The sequence below is a fragment of the Sapajus apella genome, unplaced genomic scaffold (assembly GCF_009761245.1).
Source record: "Sapajus apella isolate SASKATOON/1434 unplaced genomic scaffold, GSC_monkey_1.0 scaffold89, whole genome shotgun sequence".
NCBI lineage: Eukaryota > Metazoa > Chordata > Mammalia > Primates > Cebidae > Sapajus > Sapajus apella.
The window spans coordinates 3,001,751-3,028,452 of NW_022437029.1; the positions used below are offsets into that span (position 1 = coordinate 3,001,751).

General features: G+C 42.4%; 1 protein-coding gene across 6 annotated transcripts in view; it reads right to left on the reverse strand.

Annotated features, from left to right (window-relative positions):
• AFF3 (AF4/FMR2 family member 3) overlaps positions 1 to 26,702 on the reverse strand; it is a 618,932-nt gene that overhangs the window by 13,470 nt on the left and 578,760 nt on the right. For all 6 annotated transcript variants that reach the window (XM_032255274.1, XM_032255272.1, XM_032255273.1 and 3 more), the window contains 6 exons: positions 23,818 to 24,022; positions 20,015 to 20,139; positions 10,823 to 10,886; positions 7,392 to 7,528; positions 3,042 to 3,113; positions 81 to 174 (listed from right to left, as the gene is read on the reverse strand). In XM_032255274.1, the coding sequence (XP_032111165.1) occupies positions 81 to 174; positions 3,042 to 3,113; positions 7,392 to 7,528; positions 10,823 to 10,886; positions 20,015 to 20,139; positions 23,818 to 24,022 (697 nt within the window). The remainder of the gene's footprint in view (positions 1 to 80; positions 175 to 3,041; positions 3,114 to 7,391; positions 7,529 to 10,822; positions 10,887 to 20,014; positions 20,140 to 23,817; positions 24,023 to 26,702) is intronic.

The following is a 26,702-nucleotide window of genomic DNA, read 5'->3' on the forward strand; positions in this document are numbered from 1 at the left end:
CTACCAGGAGTTTCACAAATGACCTTGACAGGGAGACAACTGAATTTAAGGAACAATTCTGCTCATTCACTGGACGGTACCTTGAAATAGTCGATAAGTGCTTTTGAATACTTTACAGCATGGTCCCTTTTGAGTCGGAACATCCGCCAGTACAGGAGGGCCAGGCATCGGTAACTGCAGCCGGAGAGAAACAGGCTGAGTGCGGCCTGTGCAAACAACACTCACGTATTTTTGTTTTGTTCTAAGGCACTTAGTAACTATACCTTGTTTACATGAAATCTTTCTACATCTGCATATAATGTCTGTGAATGACCACCTTTTGTCCAAAAATAGAATTCAAAATTCCAAGAAGGTATTCCATACATACATTTACCACTAGATCATTTTACAGCATTAGCTGAATCACTTCGTTGGGTGACAGGGAGTGACCACTTCCTTTTCCCACCACCAGAGGGCAGTGTCTCTCCATGAGAGGTATGAGGTAGCGGTAGCTCTAGCACGCAGCCTTCACTGCTTAGGGCTAACCCCGCTCTGCAGAAAGGATGGCACTGCCACCTGTTTAACTGAACTGCATTAGCTCCACTAAAGTCACAAACATGAATGTACTTTATAAACAATAAAAACATTATGCTGGGAGTAGGTGCCATCATTTTATTATTTCCTATGATATTTTGTATACCTGTTGATATGTCAGTATTGTCATATATAATCATATTATTGTCATTTAGTGTATTATTCCAATATAGGACTTAAAGTTTGAAAGGGGCACAAAAGGTGTTTCTGAGACTTATCCTCTCTTCCTTGGAGCTCTTCACTGAGTTATTTGCTAACCTGGATCTGCTGCTGACATCCAGAATACCAACATGCTGGGTACAATGGCACCATCTCCTCCTAGCACACCAAACTCAGGATGGGTAACAACCTGACACCTTCTTTTTTGTGTCTGTTGCTGTTATTTTTTAAAAAAATTCAACTGTTTTTATTTCACTGCTTGATAGACATGTATTCTACCCATATTCTCTGCCTTCCACTTACTGATGAGTAAGGAAGGACTGACAGGTAAAGGGAATATAGGTTACCTGATCCTTTCCTTTTTTCTGTCATCATTTTCAAAGTAAGTGGCTGGGCAGGGTGTGATGGCTTATGCCTGTAATCCCAGCACTTTGGGAGGGCGAGGTGGGAAGATCACGTGAGGTCAGGAGTTTGAGACCAGCCTGGCCAACACAGTGAAACCCCGTCTCTACTAAAATATAAAAATTAGGCTGGGCATGGTGGCTCATGCCTGTAATCCCAGCACTCTGGGAGGCTGAGGTGGGTGGATCACCTGAGGTTGGGAGTTCGAGACCATCCTGGTCAACATGGTGAAACCTCGTCTCTACTAAAAATGCAAAAATTAGCCAGTCATGGTGGTGCATGCCTGTAATCCCAGCTACTTGGGAGGCTGAGGCAGGAGAATCACTTGAACCTGGGAGGTGGAAGTTGCAGTGAGCTCAGATCGCACCATTGCACTCCAGCTTGGGCAATAAAACAAAACTCCATCTCAAAAAAACAAAACCAAAAATTAGCCGGGCATGGTGGCGTGCACCTGTAATCCCAGCTACTTGGGAGTCTGAGGCAGGAGAAGGGCTTGAACCTGGGAGGAAGAGGTGGCAGTGGGCTGAGATTTCGCCAGTGTACTCCAGCCTGGGCAACAGAGTGAGACTCTGTCTCAAAAACAAGCAAACAAAAAACCCAAAAAAACCATAACCAAACAAACAAAAAAACAAAGCAAGTGGCTGGCTGATATGGGGAAGTAGGTAGCATGGGTAAGAAAGGATGTGATGGGGTTCCCAGGTTCTTCGTATTTCTTTCTTTTTAAAAAATTTATGTTTCATTTTAATAGGGCTTTTTTTGGGAACAGGCAGTGTTTGGTTACATGAGTAAATTCTTTAGTGGTGATTTCTGTAACTTTGGTGCACCCATCACCCAATCAGTGTACAGTGTACCCAATGTCTTTTGTCCCTACACCCCTCCCATCCTTTCTCCTGAGTCCCCATAGTCCACTGTGCCATTTTTATGCTGTTAGGTGTTTTGAGACTCAATTAGATTCTCTAACTTGCAGATCAGGTTGTGGAGTAGAATATGAGCCTTTGGAGAACAAGAGCTCTGGATCCCTTTTACAGGAGATTTGTTGAGAGAGTGTCCTGTCATTTTGCAAGTGGAGGGGGCTGTCCCTGGGAGAGGTGATGGGGAAAATGATTATTATTACTATAATGACAATCATTATCATTGTAATCATTATAAAGATAGAATGAAATTTACTACATGTAGGCTAACTTTTTGAAAGAAATGGTTTTATTATCAAAGTATAATGAGGCAGGGCTTGGTGGCTCATGCCTGTAATTCCAGCGTTTTAGGAAGCCAAGGCAGGCAGATCACTTGAGGTAAGGAGTTCGAGACCAGCCTGGCCAACATGGTGAAACCCCATCTCTACTAAAAAAAAATACAAAAAATTAGCTGGGTGTGGTGGCGCACTCCTGTAATCCCAGCTACTGGGGAAGCTGAGGCATGATAATCACTTGAACCTGGGAGGCAGAGGTTGCAGTGAGCCAAGATCGCGCTACTGTGTTTCAGTCTGGGCAACAGAGTGAGACTTTGTCTCCAAAAACAAACAAACAAACAAAAACGTAAAAACTTTAATGTGTCATTTGCTTCAGTTACACTAATTCAGCATGTAAAGCAACACATGAATTATTTTGATTACATCTAAAATGTTAAAACACAAAACTCCACTTGGCACAGTTTAGATTCAATTACTAAACCACAGACCTGTGTGATTTTAAACCACATGCACATACAGAAAAAAAGTACCCTGTGTAACTGGCCTGTTGATTTTCAATCACTGTGAACTCAGATCATGTGTGGTACAGTAGCAAACAATGATCTGGACTTTCCCTGGCCATCAGAACTGCTCTAGGCTTTGCATGTTAGAAGGCATTGGGAAAACACTGTGCATTTCAGCACCTGCTCTGCCGCTATTCGAGGCTGAGACGGGCACTCACCATAATGCAGCCAGTTGTTTGTCTTCTGGTGTGGCATTGGGGCCTGAGTGGGTTTTTAGTCTCATAGCATACCTTAGGAAAAGCGGGGGGATAATAGAATAAAAAAATTAAAAACAAAGAAATTGTAAAAAAGCTTTCTTATTAACAGAACTTCTGACGGTAGTTCTCCCTGCCTGACACTTAGCTTTTCATAGTACTTGCTGATAATTCTTTCTTAAAAGCTAGCTGGTGCTGCTCCATTTTCCCAAGTGTTATATTACTGTGATGACTAGAACATAACCACTGTTATGACCGCCTAGCTGCTTTCTGCTCTTTAACAATACAAGTTCAAACGCTACAGATTGTCAGGAGTGATACCAGTTCAAGAACTATTCACGTATATGGTAACATGTCCATTTTTCCAAATTTTGATTTATGGCTGAGTGGCTGACAGATGGAGGTGAAGTTCAATCCTTCTGTGCTTACCTCCAGAATACTGTCCATTCTGGGCATGCAGAGGAATGCTTAGATTTACCCTTCTTTCTTTGTTATGTAACTCTTACTTTGACAGCTACGTAAGTGTCCTGAGTACATTTTTAATCTCTGTTTGCTTTTACAGACAGGTGCTACAAGAAACTAGTGGCTTTTATGGACTGCACTTAATTCCATTTATTTTTCTGAACCAAGGGGACTGTGGCAATTGCTTTCTCTTATCAACATACCAAATTACATATGTAGATTCTTTGAGAGAGCTGAGGCAGTACGTGTAATGATGATTGTCCTAGGTTCAAATCCCAGCTCAGCAACTTGTAAGTTTTAAGAGTTTAGACAAATGTATTAACATCTTTAAGCCTCCATTTCCTTATCTATAAAATAAGACTAATACTGCCAATCACATAACATTGTTGAAAGAATTAATTAAGATATGTTGTAAAGTTCTTAGGATAGCTGGCTGGCTTGTAAATTGCTCAAGAAACACTTGGGTGAAGTATGGAAGTCTTACTTCAATTTAGGCACCTTTACCTTCCCCATTTAAGAATAGCATTGTCTTGAGCATCAGATGGTTGTATAATTTTTAATTTAATTTTTTTTTGGTAGCAGTACGGTCTTACTATGTTGCCCAGGTTGGTTTCAAACTCCTGGCCTGAAGCTCTCCTCCCACCTTGGCCTCCCAAAGTGCTATGATTACAGATATGAGCCTAGCCTGGTGGTATAATTTTTGTTGTTTCAATCACCAAACCCGGTTTATAAAACTCATACGGACAATAGTTTATTGTCTATATCTGTCTGTTCTTCCTTCTTTTGTCATTTTCTTTCTGTTTGAGAAAACTTCCTTTAGCCAGTCTTTAAGGGTGGGCCTTTTGGGGACAAATACTTGTAGTTTTCCTAAATCTGAGGGTATCTTTATTTCCCTTCATTCTTGAAGAATAATTTCACTGAATTCATGGCTTGATAGTTCTTTCTTTCAACCCTTGGAAACTGTCATGCCACTCCCTTCCAGCCTCCATAGTTTCAGAAGAGAAGCCTGCTGTCATTTGAATTGATGCGCCCCTGCAGATAATGTGTCATTTCTCCCTGGCTGCTTGTAGAATTTTTTTTATTTGTAGTTTTTGGAAATGTAATTACGGTGTGTCTTTGCACGCATTTCTTTGGGTTTATCTTAGTTGGATTTTTCTCTGCTTCTTAAATCTGTAGGTTTATATCTTTTGACAAATTTGGCAAGTTTCAGCCATTATTTCTTCAATTACTCTGTCAGACCCACTCTCTATTCCTCTCCTCTGGGACTTCAATGACACAAATGTTGGATCTTTTCTTATTTTGCTTGAGCTATATTCATTTAGTTTTTTCCAGTCTATTTCTTCTCTACTACTCAGATTGGGTAAATTATATTTTTTGTCTTCAAGTTCATTGACTCCTCTGTCATCTCCACTCTACTACCGAGTCCATTTTTGGGGCTTATTTTATCAAATTCTACAGTTCTGCAGTTTTCATTTAGTTATTTTTAAAATAACTTTCATTTCTTTGACAAGATTTTCTATTTTTTGTTTGTTGAATAACTGTGATTATTTACTGAAGCATTTTTACAATGGCTGCTTTAAAAATCCTTGTCAGATAATTCCAGCAACTGATGAATCTTTGTACTGAGGTCATCTGAACATCTTTCTTCATGCCAACAGTGACTGTGCTGGTTCTCGGTATGATGAGTAGGACTGAGTCTCCTAACCTAATGGTCAAAACGTCCAGGATATTGTAGGACGTTTTGACCATTAGGTTAGGAGACTCTGAGTCCTACTTTAAATCCAGCCACCCTGTTTAGGTCTAGTAGGAAGGTCCTAGCTACTTTTGGGGGTGGGTTCCAATTATAATTTAATTTTCAGAGTCTTTGTGATATTATTTTAGTCTGTGTGGTTAATCTGGTGTCCTGGGGCTCTAGCTGGTCCCTGATGGTGCTGCCTGTGGGGAGTGGGAGGATGCCAGGAGAGGGTCACGAGGCTGGGCTCTCGTGGTGGCAGCACTCCACTAACCCACAACCCTTGGCCCTCTGGAGTCCTCTGGCAGAGAAAAGAATTTTCCTGCCTGTGGGGACAAAATGTACATCCTGGGCTGGCTCCTCTTGGTGGCAATATCTTCTTGCCAGTGCTCCGGGTCCCTCAGTGTCTCAGTAGAGGACAGGAGGGTCAGGCAGTGTGGGCAACGTGCAGATGTAATTAATGTTGTTTTCTAACATAGGTTAATAAAAAGCCAAACCTCTCTTTTTATCTTAGTTGTCTCTGCATTTTACGTGATTCTATTCATTCTGAAGTATCTAGAAGGTGAACAGTGTTCTCAATCTGTGAAAGATTACTTCCATCAGTGGGCACTGTGGGTGTGGCACCCTAGCACCCTCTCCCTGATGGTGTATCTGGCTGGCATGGGTTTTTGTTTGTCTGGGCTTGCTTGTTTGAATTTTCAAGTGTGAATGCCTTTAAGCAGGTCATGATACTCCAGTTCACAGCTGGCCCTATGGCTTGCTTATTCATTGATTCCTCAATTATTTATTGAGCATACACTATGGGCTAGAAAATGTTCTAGGGCCAAGGATCCCCAATGAGCAAATCAGACAAAACCCAAAAATATGCCTGTGCTCAAAGTACCCACACGCCAGGGTATCTTCCAGCTTTGTCCCTGTCCAGTTTGGCCCACTTTCCTCCCTGCCTGCCTATGAACATTTGAGGCTGGGCCTTGTTCTAAGGAAGGAATGTATGGTGCTGGGATCTCTTAGAGTAATTTTTACCCATCTTTTTATTTTGCTATTTTCATTTCATCACTGCTGAAAGTAATGTGCTATATAAAAAGACAGTATAAAGGATTTGCCAATAAATTTAGTAGAAATACTTTATTAAGAAAAATGGGCAGTGTTGACTTTAAAACATTCTTGAAAAATGCTTTTTGGAGGTGATGTGTTCTCTGATGTCAGCATAACAGTTTCGCAGGCTGGAAAGTGTTTACTGAGGGAGAGCGGTGTGTAAAACACCAAGCAGCATCTTTGGGACGATGCAGAACAAAAAGATCACATCCTAAGATGATTAGAGATCTTCCACGCAGAATGTTGGGACATGGTGGAAAATGTCGAAGTTTTGATTGCACAGAAACCCAGAATCAGAAAAATCTTTAAAGTTAGTTTTAGGAAGAATTATTTCTCATAATGGATATTAGCCATTATGTCAAGCAGTTTAAACTGGCTAAAAACATAAACCATACTATGCAGGTTCTCAGTAGGGCTAATGGATGAAATTCCCTTAACTGTTCATTACAGAGATGTGAAGAAGGTGCCTTTCCAGGTGTCCATCATGGACAAGTGTTTCTCATCGAAGGCCTTGACATGTCTGCTCACGGGTCTTAACATAGGTTGGGGGATGCTGACCATGCCCAGTTTTTCCATCAGACAGTATATTATAAGATGGCTTCTCCTTCCATAAAATCCCCCTGAATCTTCTTTCATTGAATACCCCTGATGTATTTACTGATGGAGTTAAGATTTAGATGATACTAACCTGAACCAGATTTTTTTTTTTTTTTAAAGCAGCCTAGGGAGTGAAATAGGCTTAAAATCTGCCACTTCCTAGCTGGGAGGAGCAGGCATGTCACAGCCCACTCAGACTCAGCCTCCTCCCTTGGCAACTGGGGGCTATAGCAGCTGCCTCCCTTGCTCACATAGGAGAGAGGGGGTAGGATGTGCCAAGGTGCCTTGTACAACCTCACCCTCTTACTGTGGGGGGATGAACACTGGTTCCTGGTGGTGGGTGGTGCAGGCTGACATTCTTCCTCTGTATCCATAGTACTTTCATACATTCCTCACCTCCTCCCCACATCCGGTAAAACCCAGCTTACCTGATGAGCTCTACTGTTTCTGAATACATCGTATAAGGAGATTTGGATTCCATGGGGCCTTGTTCCATTGCATTTCCACACTCGATAAATGACAAGGCTGCTTCAGCATAGTTCAAAGCCTTTCCAAACTTTTCCACCTGATCAACAGAGTATACACAGTGTCTTCCTAAACAATAGTTTTTTTTAAAAAATGGCATTGTCATATAGTTTATACACTTTATTTGAGAAAACCAATTCTGACTTCCAAAATACTATGAATGAAGCTGAGAGAAGAAAGAAACAGCATACTTCTTTTCCTAGTTATTTTTTCAAACTGCTACTGGCTTGGAGTAAGTGAGCAAACAGTTACATACAGAAATGTACCAAACCCGTGTGACAGCTGCCAATTAGCAGAACTCAGAACTGCATGGCTGCTCTAATTTCTGTTTCCCTCTTTCTAACCCCTAATGGTTTGGTGACTTCATTCCTTGTTCCTCCATGCTATGCTAAATATACATCAAAGTTGATAGGTCTGGTCACATATGAGTTTTCAAACTTCTTTTGGTACATCCCCAACTTGGATGGTTCCAGGCCTTGGTTATTATCTTTAACATTATTTGTGGCACTTACATCTCTATGCCTTCCTCTTCTCATTTTTTTTTTTTTTATTTTGAGTGAAGTCTCCCTCTGTAGCTCAGGATGGAGTGCAGTGGTACAATCTGGGCTCACTGCAACCTCTGCCTCCCGGGTTCAAAGGATTCTCTTGCCTCAGCCTCCTGAGTAGCTGGGATTACAGGCATGTGCCACAATGCCTGGGTAATTTTTGTATTTTTAGTAGAGATGGGGTTTCGCCAGTTGGCCAGGCTGGTCTCGAACTCCTGCCCTCAAGTGATCCACCTGCCTCAGCCTCCCAAAGTGCTGGGATTGCAATTAGGCCACCACGCCTGGCCTCAATTACTTATTTATTTTTTGTTGTTAATAGTTAGGACCTCACTTAAGAGTGTCAGTGGGGGCAAGGAGAGAACACAAAACTCAGGGAGCTATTTCAGCTTTGCTAAAATGGGACACAAAGTTGAAAATTAATAATAAAAATGATTTTTGGTTGGGCATGGTGGCTCATGCCTGTAACCCCAGTGTTTTGGGAAGCTGAGGCAGAGGGATCATTTCAGCCCAGAAGTTTGAGGTTACAGTGAGCTATGATCACCCCACTGCACTCCAGCCTGGACAACAGACCCTATCTCTAAAAACAAACAAATTCTAAAAATTTCGATGGGATTACCTGTAGCTGTCTAAATTTGTGTTATTCTTTCCCCACATCAGCAAGGGCAACCACAAATCAGCTTTATAATCCCCAATTTTCAAATGATTCAGTCATCATTCAAAACATAGGATGATGTAATACTCAAATACTATTCCAAGCCTTGCCACTAAAAATACAAAAAAAAAAAAAAAAAAAAAACCCCACAAAACACACACACACCAAATTTCATTAGTAATGCTAGCTTTGAAAACAGAAATGTAGAGCAAATCTTCCCCTCATTAGCAAATCAAATTTTTAAACAGCTTATAAAGCTAGTGTAGGCTATAATGCAATATTTCTTTCTTTCTTTCTTTTTTTTTTTTTTTTTCAGACAGGGTCTCACTCTGTCACTTAGGCTGGAGTGCAGTGGCAAGATCTCAGCTCACTGCATCCTCTGCCTCCTGGGTTCAAGCAATTCTTGTGTCTCAGCTTCCCCAGTACCTTGGATTACAGGTGTGCACCACCACACCTGGTTCTTTTTTTTTTTTTCTGTATTTTTAGTAGGGACAGGGTTTCACCATGTTGACCAAGGTGGTCTCTTACTCCTGACCACAAATGATCCACCTGCTTCAGCCTCTCAGAGTGCTGGGATTACAGGTGTGAGCCACCATGCCTGGCCTATAATGCATTATTTCTTGATAACACTTTAAGATGAAGTCAATTTATTTAATATTAATATTTCCTAAAGTACCCAATTCTGTGGCATGTGCACTCAATAAGCCAAAGTTCTTTCCCAGAATGTATACTTGGAGAGAGAAAATGTACCTACAAGATAGTTCAAAGTGCAAGGCGGTCTGTGATTACCCAACAAAATGCAAAATCAGGCATCCAGTGCAAATGAGATGGAGGGAAGGAAGCTAGTGATGGGGCCATGGAGAGGCTGGGAAGGCCGCAGGGAGGAGACTGAACATGATGCCGGGAAGGAATGGTAGGGTCTGGCTTGATTTGGGGAGGACGCTGAGGGTGCAAGTATGCCTGTGAGAGTGAAGCTCTGCAGGTGGAAAGGCCCGCTGGTTGGCAGGAGCAAGGTGTGCTTAGTGGCCAGTAGGGGACCAGCCTGGCTGGAGCAGAGTGTCTCCAGGAAAGGTAAGGTTGGGCAAGAGGACAATGAATAAATAATGCCGTAAATCTTAGATGCTGGATTCAGGCAGAAAATCTCATTCTTAAAAATGTGATGCTCTTCTCCAAGAGTGGCCATGCATCAGCTTCTCCAGATGACCAGACGTTTCCATCAGACTTGGATTGTGTGTGGACAAGAGCTGTACCTTCCGCTGCCCTTCTCTATTCTCTGATACTTAGGGGTTGCTTGTCCTGTACCCCAGTGTACCTAGGCAGTGGTCCTCACGTAAATAAGTGTTTAATAGGTGACATCGGTAGCACTGGAAGAGGGGTACTGTTACTGTTTAAACATCTTCAGTATTCTGAAGGTCACTGGAAATGCCATCTTCATTTCCAGCACCTGCCTCAGCATCAGTTATGAACACTGGAGAAGACTAAAACTGGAATGACTAGGTAGGAAGCAGTCCCTTTGGACTTCATTCATTTACGATGGAACAACCATATGATCTCTTTTAGAAAAAAATTAAGTTTTCTATCTCCTGCCTGAGAGCTTCAAGCTTTGCAAAACAGGAGGTTATCCAAGCAAGAAAAGTTATTCTTTGAAAACATCAAATCATGGTGACTTTAGAGTCTTATGTGCAGATAATAGTTTCTGTGTTGTACAGTTTCAGAGAAAGCATTCATTTTGGCAGATACATGTGAAGAACCCAAGTGTTTTTGAAAAGAGATTTGATCCTGGGACCAAGCCAAGGGTTTGCTAGGCTAACAAGAGAAAAATGCAAATCTAGATTTCACTTTTTAAAGGAAAAAAAATACTGCCACCCACTGCCTCCACTGGCTCGAGTTACTATTCAAACCTTAGGACTAAATTGAAATATTCATTTATCCAGGGCTTTTTCCCAGTCAGGCGTTATTGGTTGAAGTCATAATTTACTGGGCTATGAATACTTGATTATATAAACATTTCTCCATTTAACAGACCCAGCCATCCTTGTAACAGATTTTATAATTACCCTAGCTCTATTGTCCCAGTGATGAAACTGCAGTACACACATAATTTGGAAGAACATATCTGGAAAGAAAAGAGTCTCACCATTGCATCTGCTTTATGCTTCATTCGTTTAGCTTCTTGCATAAAATAATCTGCACTTCGAGGCCTACAAGGAGAGAATGATATTAAACGTCATTATTGCTTAAGTGCAAGATCTTTTAAAAATATTCCTTCCTTTCAAACTTAAGAAACAGTTTAAAAACTCTGCTCAATGTGGAATTAAGTGTTTTCTATCCTTCCAAATTACTGCCTATATGTAAAATACCACAATACATTTTCTCTTAAGTTAGCAATTTGAAACACACTCAATATATACCAGTAGTCTCTATTTATTGTGGCTTTAACATGGCCCCCTAGTGTTTAATTTGTGAATATATGTTTTATTGTATGGTTAAAAAAAACCAAGTGAGAAATCTTATTTTATGCAATATTCACATATAACAATCTCCTTTTAATGTAAAGATTTAAATATACCTCATAATAATTGTACGGATACATATGGGTGAGTATATTTATGTATCCTATGAAAATAAGTATTATTTATATGCATATCTAGTACCTAGAGTTTTATGTATATATACTGAATTATCTTGCCTCACAGTGAAAAATAAAAAGAGGTAATGTTAGATGATTACATCCCAGTTGTAATGAAGTTAATTGTAAAATGATGTCTACCTTGTAACAATGCAAACATGGCATGTATTCTCTAGAGTTCTGATTAGCTAGCTGGTAAACATTAACAGCAGACATCTGCATTATTAAAGCAATAACCCTGGCTAGTGCTGACTCTGCCGGGAGATGAAGGTAACTCATCCAGACTGATTTGAGTGTATGTAATCATGCCCAGTTACACTAAGCTACTCATTAGACAGTACCTTTAAATGTTTGGCCCGACAGATAAAAAAAAATGAAATCCTTTAGGCACTGGCAACATAAACTTTATACAATCAATAAACTTGATGTATTCATGAATATCAAACATAAGCCAGGACTCTCTCAATGGAAGACACGATGAAAGTAGTGATATTAGTCATGGGCGTTTTGGCCTATTATTACATGCTTATTTTGAACTGCCTTATTTCAGATCCTAATGGGTCTTTTACCTTTTTCTAATATTAGGTAGTCAGAGCATTCATTTATCCAAATAAGTCAAAATGCTTAAAAAAACGATGTGTGACAATGTTTTTCTGTTAACAATGACATTGCATTTTAATCAAACAAACCAGAATCACAGCATAGTTTTGGGTCAAAATGGCTCCTCACCTCTTCCCCATGCCCCTGACTGAGGGCTGGAACTGCCCATTCTGTGGTGGGTTTTTCACTGGGGGTGAGGCCTGAGGTCTCCTTCCTACTAATGCCCTCCTCCTGCCACTCCATTTTCTTTCTTCCGTCTCCTGGATGCCCATGCTTCCGCCATATGAATGACTATTGTTGCCTTGGTGAGTTTTCCTTTTGTCCACATATTGACACATATTGTTTACATATTGTCTGGTCTTTGGTTCCAACCCCTGCAATTGGTGTTATTTTTGCTGTTGTTTTTTGAGAGGGCTTTTCACTCTGTCGCCTAGCCTGGAGGGCAGTGATTACAATCACCAATACTGCAGCCTCAGCCTCCTGTGGTTAAGCGACCCTCCCACCATAGCCTCCCAGGTAGCTGGGATTACAGGTGCATGCCATTATACCTGGCTAATTTTTTGTATTTTTAGCAGAGATGGGGTTTTGCCATGTTGCCCAGGCTGATCTCGAACTCTTGAGCTCAAGTGATCCACCCGCCTCAGCCTCACAAAGTACTGGGATTACATGGCTTTCATTATATCACCATCCTACTCATGGACCTAAAATCAATCTCCAGGGCCTATGAGATCAAATCTCAGTTCAGATCCCCAATAATCTTTCTTAACCCTCTTAACCATATTGCTTATTCATGAAGGACTTTGGCTAAAGTCAGAGGTAGCTCCTCATTGTCTTGATAACATGGCATCCTGGTCTGAGGAGTTTTGCTTATCACTTCCCCCATCTGGAACACTCTCCTCTCTGCTCATTCACTGAGTGCCTTCTATGAGCCAAATGTTACCTGCCCCTCAAATCCTTCTGCCATAAGGTGTTCCAAATAACCTTGGTCGATGTTCACCTCTGTCCTTCCTGATCTCACACAGCACTTCTTGTTTACTACACTTCCGGGTATTTCATTATCTTCCGAGCTGTACTGGGCATGTGTGCAACTTGGTAACTTGGTTGCTGGTACATTTTTAGCAGGGACCATGCTGTAGACTTCTTTGATCTTCCCCATCCTGTAGTTTTTGGCACATGGTAGAAGGTAAGCAGGTCTCTCTTGAATGAATGGCACTGAATTCATTTTGAGCTTAGAAAGGAGTGGTGCCTTCCGATGGGGCGCAGCATTGCATCCAATGAGCCAGAGAGCGTCTCCATGGCAACTTGAAATTCTCCACATCATTATCTGTTCTATACTCTAGTATATAAGTTAGGTCATTTTTTTCTTGCCCTGTTTCGTCACTAACAGATCACTACTTCAAATGCATTTGTTTTCATTAAAGGATTGTCTTGGTTATAAACTACGGCATCTTAGTTTCCACCAGCCTTCTAAGTTACCCTTATGAATGGCAGTGGCTCACAATTCCTAATATGAGCTCCTTAATCAATATCGTTTTCATCTGCAGCATAGGAGCATATTTTTTAATGCTGATGTGGAGGCTGAATCACAGAATCTCACAATAATGCATGTGGATAAGTAACACACCTAATTTTCTGACTGTATCAGAGCAACTATAATAGTAACCTGAGATGCTAATAGCATAGATACCATCTGGAGGCCACTTATGAACACATTTGTTAGAACTCTCATCTTTGCATAGAATGGAGGGCTCACTATAATGAGTCCCTGAAGATTGCCTGATGATTGGCCCATTTTCTCCTTTTGGGTGATTTCTAGTGCTGTACTTCCAGAGCAGATCATTATAAAGCCAACGGGACCAATGGGATGTCACCCAGTGTCCAGCCTTGCCATGAATGCACACTTTCACAAAGGCATCCCTCTGACAGCAATATACAAGTCAGTAGGAAAAGTAAAATTGCTGTCACCACTGTGACAGTTATAGAATATAATATGGCAAAGGCACTAAAATTCGATCTTATCTCAGTGTTCAAACAGGTTTTCCATCTATTTTTTTAACATGGAAAATCTAGAGTTTTTGTTTTTCATTTATGTAATAAAATTCTTCACTTTGTTTCCCGCAGCGATGGTATTTTATGATGATACATGAGCAAACCTAATAAAAGTTTAATTAAACACCATAAATGTAACTAACTGTGAATCTTGGGCTCTTCAGAAACAGGGCTTGAGTGATCTGAAAGCCGGAGCTTAGCCGCATGCATCTTCGTTATGAGAGCTCCCTCCAACAAAAGCATTCTGAGCCCTTGAACAAAATAGAATGTTTTCTTTTCTTCTCTCCCCCTCCCACCACCCCCACCTAGAAACACACGGTCTTGGTTCTCAGCAGCATCAGGGTTTGAGCTACCCCCATATTTCTTCTGGCACAGGGATGTTAAAGCAACCTTGCTTTTTGTTCTCCTTTGTGGCTGGGATAGAGTTGAATGGTCTCCCACGGAGAGCCTGGCAGACTCCTTTCTGTAATTCCTACCTCTGTGAAATGCCGCCCTCGGCAGAGCCAGCCTGTTTTGTGAAAACTGGCAGGAATGAGAGCTCAATGTGTTTGAACAACAAGTTCCTCGGCGCGGCAGAAATTGGATGATTTTCTTAGGGAAGTTGAAACCCAAATCAGACAAACAGGCAACTGCATACCAAATGAATTCATCATCTGCTATCCGATATGTCAGCTTGTCATCTGATAAGCCCCAGAGGTGTTAATATGTCCCCAGCTTTGAGGAGCACGCATACGAAGTAATTATTTTTAATACACAGAGTAAGTGATGACTATGGATGAGGGCACTTCAGAGTCAGGCACTCTGGGATGCTGGCACTGGCACTTCCCCACGGAAGCAGGTAGATTGCATGTGGGTAGCAAGGATTCAAACACAGCTTTTATTTCCACAACTTTGATGCTGGCTGGGGCCCCAGAGTCCCTGGCACCTGGCTTCTCCAAGGCACAAGCAGTCATTCACTGTTTCTTCCAGGCCACAGGCTCCTGCAGGCCACTGCTTCCTTCTCGGCTGGGCACAGAAGGCAGGGGCTGCTCCGCAGGATGCCCAGGCTAAGTGGGGCAGGTTTGGGTCACTGAATCAAAAGTAACTTTCTGTTGAAATGGGAAATTATCAACCTGATTGTTGTTTTTCTCTGAGTGTGATATTTAAAATAATCTTACAAAATCCTAAAAGTGATCAGACAGCTGAGATTTCAATCCAGGAGATCTGAATGTCCTTGCTCCCCCTCACCCCTTACAAATCCTACTCCACTTCTCTCTCTCTGTTTTGATTAGAACAAAATAAGCACCTGGCCTTGACACAGGGCTATCATAACGGGACAAATTCCACATGAAGACCAATAAAGGCTTAATGATTTATCAGGAAAATAAAAAGGTGGGGTCCTGCTTTGAAAGGACTGGGAGAGGAGACCCTCAGGAGAACATGTCCATTGCAAGCCCCGGGAAGGAGTGCCTTCCCAGCTGCAATTTCACCTGCTCAAGGATTTTAACTGCTGTCCTTTGACTAAGTCACGCTACTAGAGACCCAACCTTTTACATATGGGCATCTTCCCATCCTCTACAAAATTAAAATCCTTTTAGCTCTGAGACTGCTGTGCTAAGTACATTGCAAATGTCTAGTCCCTCTTTTGCTTCCTCCTGGCCACTGCCTTTCCTGCCTAGAGTCTATAGTCAGTCTTTCCTCACCGTCGGGAGGTTCAGGTGGCCGGGCTCCTGTTACGGGCACCATGGGGACAGATGGGACGTTTGGTGATTTGGCTATATGTGCTGATTGTGACTGACTTTTCCATGTGACACACAGGCAGCAGCCAGTACTTCTTCCAGGGAACGGCAGGCAGCCGTGGCACCTGGGGTTCTCTGGCTTCCTAACACAGCAGTACAGCGGGCAGGATGGAGGAGCTGGTTTTCCAGCCAAGCATCTCACCACCACTTAGCTCTGTTCCGAGGACTTCCATACTGAGGGCTTCATGCCATACACAGTTGTTCGGTCTCAATTCTCCCCAGCCAAGAATTCCCCTGTCACTAATTATGACACCAAGTAACTTACAGCTCATGGCTTTGCACTAATAAGACCAGTTTCCAGGCCTCGAGTTGCATCAAGTGCTGTCATTCATTGACATAAATTCTTACAGATTTGCTTTTTAAACAGAAGTTTGGTAATCACACTAGTGTCACCTTAATACTGTGGCTGTCAAGTAGTAAATGTTGTGCATTTGCCACATGTCAGGGGAGGAGGTGAGGTCGCACTGCCACCAATATTAACCCCGCAACGTACAAAGAACATACTGACCTGGATCACATTTTAAAAATGAATGCTATTCTGCTTAGTTCTGTCCGTATCCCAAAGGCACTAACTGGTGCCTGTTTAATTGGTAAGTAACGTAAGAAAAGGGGCTTGGAAGCCCATTAATTTACATTCACCTGCATGTAGATTCTTGACAGTTACAGAAAAAAAAATTGCAGGCACTCTCCCCTGGGAATGTAATTTATAATTCAGCTGGGTTCATTCAACACTTGTTATTGAGAGCCTACTGGCTTCAGCTGTTGCCTGAATCTCATGTTTATTCAACCATTAACAAGTATTTATAATACAAAGAGATGAGTTTACTTTTTTAAAGAAGCTGCATGATGCGGCTTTAAAAATTAAATTGACAGTGTGGCATCTGTTACTTTTTGGATCACTGTAACTGGATTTCCATCAATTCGAAATCACTCCAGTGCTAATTATCTAGTCCTTTCTTTTCTCCCACGGATGGTCTCTCTGGTCATTTCACTGCTTGTTTTCACACATGGCTAAAGTTCACTCTTCACCCTCAGTGAAAAGAAGTCAAGGAAAGTGACATGGGCTGATGTCTTCCTTTCTCACTGAGGATGCTGGTGGGGAAGCTGGCACGGAATGGAGATGGGCAGGGAGGAGGTGGAGAACTGAATTTAGGAATCCTACGAAACCTGCCTGCAGAGGTCACCATGTGCCCCTCTCTTCCCTGAAGAACCGAAAATTAATTAATCATTATACTTTAGCTCTTGCACCTGTACTTGGTACTTAGTAAGTGCTCCAGACATACCAAGTGGAACCTGGGAGACGTTTTGCGCAATTTTAGGTGACATCTTAGCTCAGTGATCTCTTGAAGGTTGCTTGTTTTTACTGTTTAAAGAAGAGATGATGCCTATTTTTTATGTTTCTCTTTTGTTTTTTTTTCTGAGATGGAGTTTCACTCTTATGGCCCAGATTGGAGTGCAATGGTGCGAACTTGGCTCACTGCAACCTCCACCTCCCAGGTTCAAGTGATTCTCCTGCCTCAGCCTCCCGAGTAGCTGGGACTACAGGTGCATGTCACCATGCCTGGCTAATTTTTTTTTTTGCATTTTTAGTAGAGATGGGGTTTCACCATATTGGCCAGGCTGGTCTCAAACTCCTGCCCTCAAGCGATCCACCCACCTTGGCCTCCCAAAGTTCTGGGATTACACACACGCATGAGCCACCATGCCCAGCCTGTTTTTGCATTTCAAGCTTGAGGAATCTTTCCACAACTTTCTTAGTTCGATGGTTGAGTGGCTGTTTGAGTTGCATATTTATTTTCCTGTTACGGATTTCAAGTCAGTTGGGACACATGGCAATTGGAACACAACATCTAACTCTCCACATGATGGATATGTAACAGTGCTTTTTAATTCTATTCTATGTATATCCATAAAAGGAGAAACAGTTTTATTGTAGCTGTCAGCCAGGAAAATTATACATATTGCTAATGGGAAGAACAAATGATAACAGCCTCTTTGTTGACACAGATAGTGACAAAATTATGTTAGTTTTAGCCATAGCAGATTGAGAAACATTTCCTTATAAAAAGTCCAAGGACTGCCAGCTACGGCAGCTCATGCCTATAATCCAGCACTTTGGGAGGCTAAGGTGGGAGGGTTGCTTGAGGCCAGGAGTTAGAGACCAGCCTGGGTAACACAGTGAGACATTATTTCTCCAAAAAAAAAAAAAAAATTAACTGGGTGTGGTAGCATGCACCTGTAGACCCAGCTACTCAGGAGGCTGAGGTGGGAAGACAGTGTGAGCCCAGGAGTTTGAGGCTGTACTGAGCCATGATCAAACCCCTGCACTGAACTCTAGCCTGGGTGACAGGCCAAGATCTTGTCTCAAAAAAAAAAAAAAAAAAAAAAAAAAAAGTCCAGTACCTGCAGATCAAAGTGTAATTATTTAGTTGTTGCTGTTTCTGACTTAGCTTTCTGGTTCATACACTGGAAAATTCCTTGCATTTTAATATTACATATGAGTTTGTATTTTTTATATATACACATACATACACTATGCTAAATTCCTTGGATTTTAATATTACACATGTGTTTGTATTCTGTATATATATATATATATATATATATATATACACTGTGCTCTCAAATCCATCCACTGCAAGTATGTGGTGTTTTGAGTACCTCAGTGTCTAATGCTTCTTCTGTTTGATCATGTTGTTGGCTTATGACTTCCAAATGCAAATTTCTGTTATCCTTATATACAATTCTAATCTCTTGTTTTCACAAATGGCTGAAGTTCACATGAACCATTTATATCCCTGAACTCTAATTATAAATGAAGTTGACCACCTGACTGTAGTTCCATTCCATGACCTCCCTGGGGATTAATCACCACCTACCTCCCTGGCTGCCTGGCAAGGGCAATTCAGACAGCGAGAGGAAGTGGGGTGGTGAGGGGCAGAAGCATGCATGGGGTGGGACGCAGCTGCCGCCACAGGAAGAAAAGAAACACACACGCCCTCCTGGGCTGCCCTCAAGCTTTCCTAAAACCCAGTTACCTGGAATGTATTCATTAACAAACAACAAATTGTGGATTTGGCTTTCACCCCCAAAACTCTGTGACCCAAAGAGCTTGCAGGGGTCCCCGCAGTACTTGAAGACTAGAACACAGTATTTTAAATTTCCCAGGGAAGTGTGCAGAGGTGGATAAATAGATCCTGCTGAGACTCTGGGTGGCAGTTAGGGATGGAGGATCAGGGTGGATGATGAGGCTGGGGTAGCCACCCCTGCACACTGCCTGCTGTGCTGACGTGGTACCCCTTAGGAGACAGCATTTAATGGATCCTAGGAGGGCCCGCTGAGGGAGCTGTGCCATTTGCCACTGGGACCCTCAGACATGTAGAACCATTTTATTTTCTGACTTTCTGTGGGGTGAGAGGCTTGTAGTCTGTCTCCTCAGCTGGACTGGAAGCCCTCAGAAGGCAGGAGTGCTTATTTCTGCAGCTGCTCCACGCCGGGGCTGAATTTTTCCTGCCTCACCCAGCATGCATTTGATGCCCATAGGACAGCTAAAGCTGAAGAGGATTCAAGCTGAGTATCTCCTGCCTTCCAGGCTTATCCCTGACACATATATTTTCCCTAAGAGCCAAAATAATTTTCAGCATAATTTTATCATTTCTCATTTGTCATTTTCAGCCTCGTGAGAGCATTCCAGGACATTATTTTTACTTATCTTCTCCTCTTGTTTCTCCTCCTTGTAAAATGATGCTGGGAATGGAAGTTATACTTGGGTGAAACAGAAAGTGCTAGAATTGGGTGAAGGATGATGGCATTTTTTTCCGCTATGAGAATCATTTATATTATTATAAAGAATATAGCAGTTGGGGGAAAAAAAAGCTTTCAGTAGTAAACCACTATTATTCGTTGCCTATTATAATTTACAAAAACAACAATGCTTCTCTTTCTAGTAGCATAAAACTGCCAACAGCCCACAGTACAAGTGCTTGGAAGTGTAAGACTCATTAATGCTATTTGCCTTTGTTTTCTGATGTCCTGGATCCAACCCCATTAGGACTGATTATTCCGTCTGCCCAAAATCCCCACCAGGACGCAGGCATGCACTCAAAATGAAGCCTCCAGTTTCCTTTGAGACGGACATTTAAATGACCAAGTCCCAGGGGGGGAAAAAAGGCCACACTGTAGCTGAACGTGGCCACACCAAGATGCCCGCGCCCTTTCCACCTGAGCAGCTTCTGTTTTGTCTTGCCCCTCACCATATTAAAGATGAACTTACATATCATCGAAGACAAGTTTCTGTCTCTTGCAGTCCCTGTGGCCGTTGGAGCCTGGAGACCACGGCTCCGTCTGCGGCCGTGACTTGTGGAGGGGAATGTTTTCGGAATTGTTGTGAGCTGCTTTCTAAACAACAAATAACATACAAGTCTCTGAGAAACTGGCCACCTGGTGAAGCGAGCAGCCCATTACATACATACATACATACATCATACATACACACATACATAGAATATCTTTGGCTCTACAGAACATCTTTGTGCGCTGTATTAGAATTGATGGTGATTTTGTCTCAATAAAGAAATATATGCATTCTAGGTATTAAGCTGCGGGCTTCTACATGTATTCTCAACTGTCATTCTCATGACACTATCAAAAGGGAAGTCATGATGTCCACTCACACAGATCCAGAAACAGGCTTGGTGAGGTTCAACAACTTGCCCACGCTCAGTGACTGTGTTGGAGGCCAGAGCTTAGGGTGTAGATGCCTACTTTCCCCAGTCGGCTAGACTGGAGACTGGCCAGTTCAGTTTTCATCAGCATCCTCCAGGGGGCTGGTGAAAGCACAGATTGCTGGGCCCCACCCTGAGAGTCTGGGATTCAGCAGGGCTGGGTGGAACTCTAGAATCTGCCCTTCTGTCTGGTTCCTGGTGATGCGAATGCCGAGATCACCTGCGATTCTGGAATTACACTTTCAGAACCATTCACCATCATTGCCTCTAGCAAAAGAGAAGTCACTCAGTTCACAGGCTTGCTGGCTCTCCTTGGCTGTCTGTGAAGACCAGAAGGAGTCAATGGGAACCACTAGGAGTTACTTAAACAATATATTTTAGGCTGGGCTCGGTGGCTTACACTTGTAATCTCAGCACTTTGGATCACCTGAGGTCAGGAGTTCAAGACCAGCCTGGCCAACATGGCAAAACTTCATCTCTACTAAAAATACAAAAATTAGCTGGGCATGGTGGTGGGTGCCCTATAATCCCAGCTACTCGGGAGAGGCTGAGGCATGAGAATCGCTTGAACCCAGGAGGCAGAGGTTGCAGTGAGCCAAGACCGAACCACTGCACTCCAGCCTGGGCAATAAGAACAAAACTCCATCTCAAAAACAAAAAAACAAAAAAACAAAAAAAAACATATATACATAATGTGTTATATGCAATATATATGAGGAACACATTAGTCTGTGGAAAATTTTTAAAAATCACATTACTAGGGATACAAACATTTACACGGCACCTATTGTGTGCTAAACACATGGATCATAAAACCACAGTCTGTGGTTAGGAAATGCAAATGGTTTCTCTGAAGTAATTAAAATTGAGTGTATACAAATGCTTTTTTAAGTATAGACTGCTTTTATGTGTAACACTGTAAGGGTTAGAGTCTACTGTTACAGAAGACCAGGAAACTCAGATGTCAACATTTAAAAATTGTTCTTAAACTTCTCCAGTGGTGTCTACCTGCTTTTGGTAAAAGGAGCAATCTCAGCCAAGCGGCCCCTCAGCCATGCTTGCCTATGGCCTCTGTGCCCCAGACTCGGAGCCGGTGTCCAGTTCTTTCTCTGGACCTCTGCACTTGCTGCTTCCTCCGCCTGTAATGTTCTTTGCCTCTAGGGGTCAGCAATCTATGGCCAGGGAGTCTAACCTGGCCCTTTCTGTAAAGAACATTTTCCAATCCTGCCTATGTATTCATCTACTGTCTGCTTTCCTGCTACAATGGCAAAGTTGAGTAGCTGGGATGGAGATCGTGCAGCCCACAAACGTTGAAGTTATTTATCGAACTCTTTACAGCAGCAGTTCTCAACTGGGGGCAAGTTGACAATGCCTGGAGACATTTTTAGTTGTCACCAGTGTGAGTAGGTGCTGATAGCAACTACTGGGTGGAGGCCAGGGATGCTGCCAAACATCGTACGTTGCTCAGGACAGCCCCATCACAAGTAATTACTTAGTCCAAAATGTCAAAGCCTGCTTCGCAGAAAAAGTCTGCCACTCCAGGACTAATTCAAGCCCGTGGTAAATCATGGATGTGTGTGATCCCCTGTCTAAGGCTCTCTCCCCAGCCAAACATAAGCTTCATGCGGGCACAGATGGAATCTTCCGGATTGTTACTGCATCTCTGGTGCTCAGCACAGTGCCCGGCACGTAGTTAGGTACTTACTGAATAAGCACCTGTTTGGTGAAGAGTAACTAAATAAAATCTATATTTGGTTTACAGTTTTCTGCATATCATAGTTGCTCATGACATAAGGATATAGAGGCAAATAAAAAAACTTGAATTGGTGGCTTTTTGTTCCATGTTTTTCTAGCATAGGTTTTCCCCAATTATTTCAGTCTAGAATTAAAGACCACTGCTCCCAAGTGAGGGTGTACAAAGAAGTTCCTGAGGATGTTGTAAGATTTAGGCTCTTGTGAGAACTTCCTGCAACTTTTAATAATCTTTAATTCATGGATAAAGTGTTACACACTGCTCCCTCCATCATCTTTCTTTGCAGAGTCCTGTTCTTAAGTCTCATATCACTCCCTGCCTTACAAAGCCCAATTAGTTTTTTTTTTTTTTTCTAAATGATGGAGTCTTGCTCTGTTGTGCAGGCTGGAGTGCATGGGCACAATCTCGGCTCACTGCAACCTCCAAATCCCCAGTTCAAGTGATTCTCCTGCCTCAGCCTCCTGAGAAGCTGGGATTACAGATACATGCCACCATGCCCAGTCACCCAGCTGGTTTTGAAAGGCACAGTGATTACCACGGGGGAGGGTGTGGAAGTAACTAAAGTTCCTGAAAGGATGAGTGGTCCAGGGCCACTGGCTGTTAAGGGCCAGCACAGAACTAACATGTAGTGTTAATTGCATAGGTGACCCTAGGTGTTGGAGTCTCTTTTTTTGAGACAGAGTCTTGCTTTGTCGCCCATGATGGAGTGCAGTGGTGAGATCTAAGCTCACTGCAACCTCCGCCTCCCAGGTTTAAGCAATTCTTGTGCCTCAGCCTCCCGAGTAGCTGGGAGTACAGGCGCCTGCCACCACGTCCTGCTAATTTTTGTATTTTTGGTAGAGACAGGGTTTCACCATGTTGGCCAGGCTGGTCTTGAACTCCTGACCTCAAGCGATCCACCCGCGTCAGCCTCCCAAAGTACTGGGAATACAGGCATAAGCCACCATGCCCGACCAGGGTCTTTTCATAATATTGTCTCTTAAATTTTATCACTACCATTTTACAGGTAAAGAAACAGGAGCAGAGAGATTAAGCAACTGGCCCAAGATCACACTGTAGCTAAGAGATGAGGTCAGACTCTGAACCCAAGTCCCTTGCTCTTCCCCTGGGGTATGCTGGAATCACCAGTGAGATCACCGGAAAAGGGGTGGTGGTAGGGGTCCCCCACTGTGGCTGAGACACTGGCCAATAAACGTGAAGTGGGGGCCCTGTAGATTTTGGTGTGGGGTTTCAATCCCAGATTTAACTTTCTCCTAGGGTAAGAAATACTTCCCAATAGAAAGGTTGGTTGGTTCAAACTCCTAATTTACTTTGTTGCGGGATGCTATATTATTTTTGGTCTTTTCTTTACAGAAGGAAAAATGAAATCCTGCCTAAGCAACAGAGGCTTAGAATTCCCCCTAAGGGTTCTTCTTTCCCGCTCTCTGTTGGGAGGGTAAAGGGGGCTGTCCTCTGCTGAGTCTTGCTAGAAGTGGGCTGCATTCAGGAATTCTCAAGGGACCTCAAGCATGTGTTCAGACTGTGCTAGGTTAGAGACAGAGCTTAGGGGTGCTCAATTTCATTTTGGTTTCAAATAGGAAAGGAAGAACATCAACGAACCGTGAGGTCTCCACTGTGAGGCTGCTGCAGCTGGCTGTCGGCCTTCGGCTTTTTGCTGGAAGAGGCTGAAGTGAACAAACTGTTGCCGTTAGGTCGGCTGGAAGAAGTTAAGTCCTCGCTGGTGTATTTGTGTTTAGATGCATCAGACACGGGTGAGATGGGCGACCGAAGCATTTTTTCATTTTTATTTATTGGTATTGCCACGCTGAAAAAGGAAATTATAGTAACGGAATGTCACAGAGTTAGCACAGGGAAAGGTAAATGTTTTCATATGACCCAAACCACCCAACTGGGACCTGCTTGTAGGAGGAGGTTTTTGGGAATTATTGTACCAGGAAACAAGTTAATGGCATTAGGACTATAACAAACAATAAGCAAATGTCACTCATCGTTTCTTTTCTCTATCAGGATGAATAGTAATTCTGGAGCTAGGACCAAAGAACATGACGAAGAATAACAACACTTTCATTTTCCGAATTCTTTATCCAAGAATCTCAAATTACCCAACAAACAACTTACTGTTTCCCTAACAAGCATAAGCAACAAGCAGTGGGAAAGTCAATGAACAACAATAAACAAATTCTACATTTCTTTTTTTTTAATTTTTTGAGACAGGGTCTGGCTCTGTTGTCCAGGCTAGAGAGCAGTAGCCGGATCTTGGCTCACTGTAGCCCTAACCTCCTGGGCTCGAGCAATCCTCCCACCTCAGCCTCCTGAGTAGCAGAGACAATAGGTATGTACCATGACACCTGGCTAATTTTTCATATTTTTTGAAAAGATGGGGTTTCACCATGTTGCCCAAGCTGGTCTTGAACTCTTGGACCCAAGGTGCCTCAGCCTCCCAAAGTGCTGGAATTACAAGTGTGAGCCATTGTGCCTGGCAGAATTCTACATTTCTTTTTATTTTTTGAGATGGAGTTTTGCTCTTGTCGCCAGGCTGGAGTGCAATGGCATGATCTCGGCTCACTACAATCTCTGCCTCCCAGGTTCAAGGGATTCTCCTGCCTCAGCTTCCCAAGTAGCTGGGATTGCAGGTGCCTGCCACTAGGCCTGGCTAATTTTTGTATAGCAGAGATGGGGATTCACTGTTTGGCCAGGCTGGTCTTGAACTTCTGACCTCAGGTGATCCACCTGCCTTGGCCTCCCAAAGTGCCAGGATTACAGGCCCGAATTCTACATTTCTAAAAAGACTTTTGCTCTCTTATCTGAGCTTGTACTAAATATTATATAGAAACTACTAAAACCAGAGAACAACCTGCAATATGTGAAGCAAATTCTTAATATGTGAGTTTATGACTTAACCAGGGATTGGTCAGATTAAACCTAGAATATAAAAAGGGTGAGAAGTTATAGTTTCTGATTCCTCACTTCTTATTTTACCTTCAAAACTATTGTCTGTGCTTGAATATAATGTTCTCCAAAATCAACCATCAGTGAAGAGGGATTCACTTATATTTGAGTTTGCAATGTTTATTACATTGTTAGGGCTCTATTACTTTAAAGAAGTATTGTTTGGGGAAGACAGGTTAGTCTGAAATAAACTCAGTCATCGCCAATTTAGGATAATTATAGAGGTCACCTGGTAGAGTCCGTTAAAAAATGGTAAAGGCATCTAACAAAGATTTACTTATTATTCTTGGGGTTGGGCTCTCTTAATTGCACGTATTGGTTATCACCGCAAACAAGCCATTAAAGTCACTTCGCAAAGCAATTTCCTTAGCTGGTGGTCACGGCAGAGAAATTATAAACACAGGCCACTAGAACAAATGACAAAACCCCGGTTCTTAATGTTATGCAAATGGATACATGTGGGGATAGAATTTCTGGTGATAGATTTCTGGTTCCAAATGCAGTGTGTGTCTAACAACAGAGAGGATGTGTTATGCAAAAGTGCTTTGGGAGAATCAAAAGTTGCTCATCTACTGATGGCGAAAATGCTGATGTTGAAGATAATGTGGACAGCTTGAGAAACGAATTGTTTCTTGAAATGTGAGTAAAAAAAGACCTTTTCCTTGGTTTCTATTATTTGACGTACTTCATGATTTTTACAGTGCATGGAAAATGAAACTATGATATTAAATATTATCATGGACATCGTATGATTGCCCTTTTTTCATCACTGCAAGTTTATATATATATTCAAGTTGACCAAAGAAACTTTCTTTGGAGCTCTTCTTTGAAATTGGCAATCTCCTTCTCTGGGACTGCTGTACAGCACTGGTAAAACTTGATAGTAGTAATCACAATTCCAGAGGTACACAGACCACCTTTCCCAGAAAGAACTCTAAGCATTTTGTATCCATTGTGTCACTACTTAACATAAATAAAACCATCAGAACTAGCCAGGCTGTCTCTAGAGCAAGAGTTTTTTAACCCAGGGTCCAATAACTTGAATGGAGACGTGACCTCTTCATTTTCACTAACCTCTCACTGAAATAGAACATTTCTTTCAACTATGAGTAAAGGTATGAAACCAGAGTCATGGTTTAGCAGGAGTAGTGTTAACCTGTGATTGTGTCATCAGGAGGAATCACTCACAGCTATTTTCTTTTTTTTTTTTTTTTGAGACAGAGTTTCACTCTGTCACCGAGGCTGGAGTGCAGTGACGAAATCTTGGCTCACTGCAACCTCTGCCTCCTGGGTTCAAGCGATTCTCCCGCCTCAGCCTCCTGAGTAGCTGGGACTACAGGTGCGCGTCACCAATGCCTGGCTAATTTTTAATATAATTTTAGTAGAGATGGGGTTTCATCATATTGGCTAGGCTGATCTTAAACTCCTGACCTGTGATCCACCCACCTCAGCCTCACAAAGTGCTGGGATTACAGGTGTGAGCTGCTGCGCCCAGCCAAATCACAGCTATTTTCATATCATATTGCAGTTGTGCA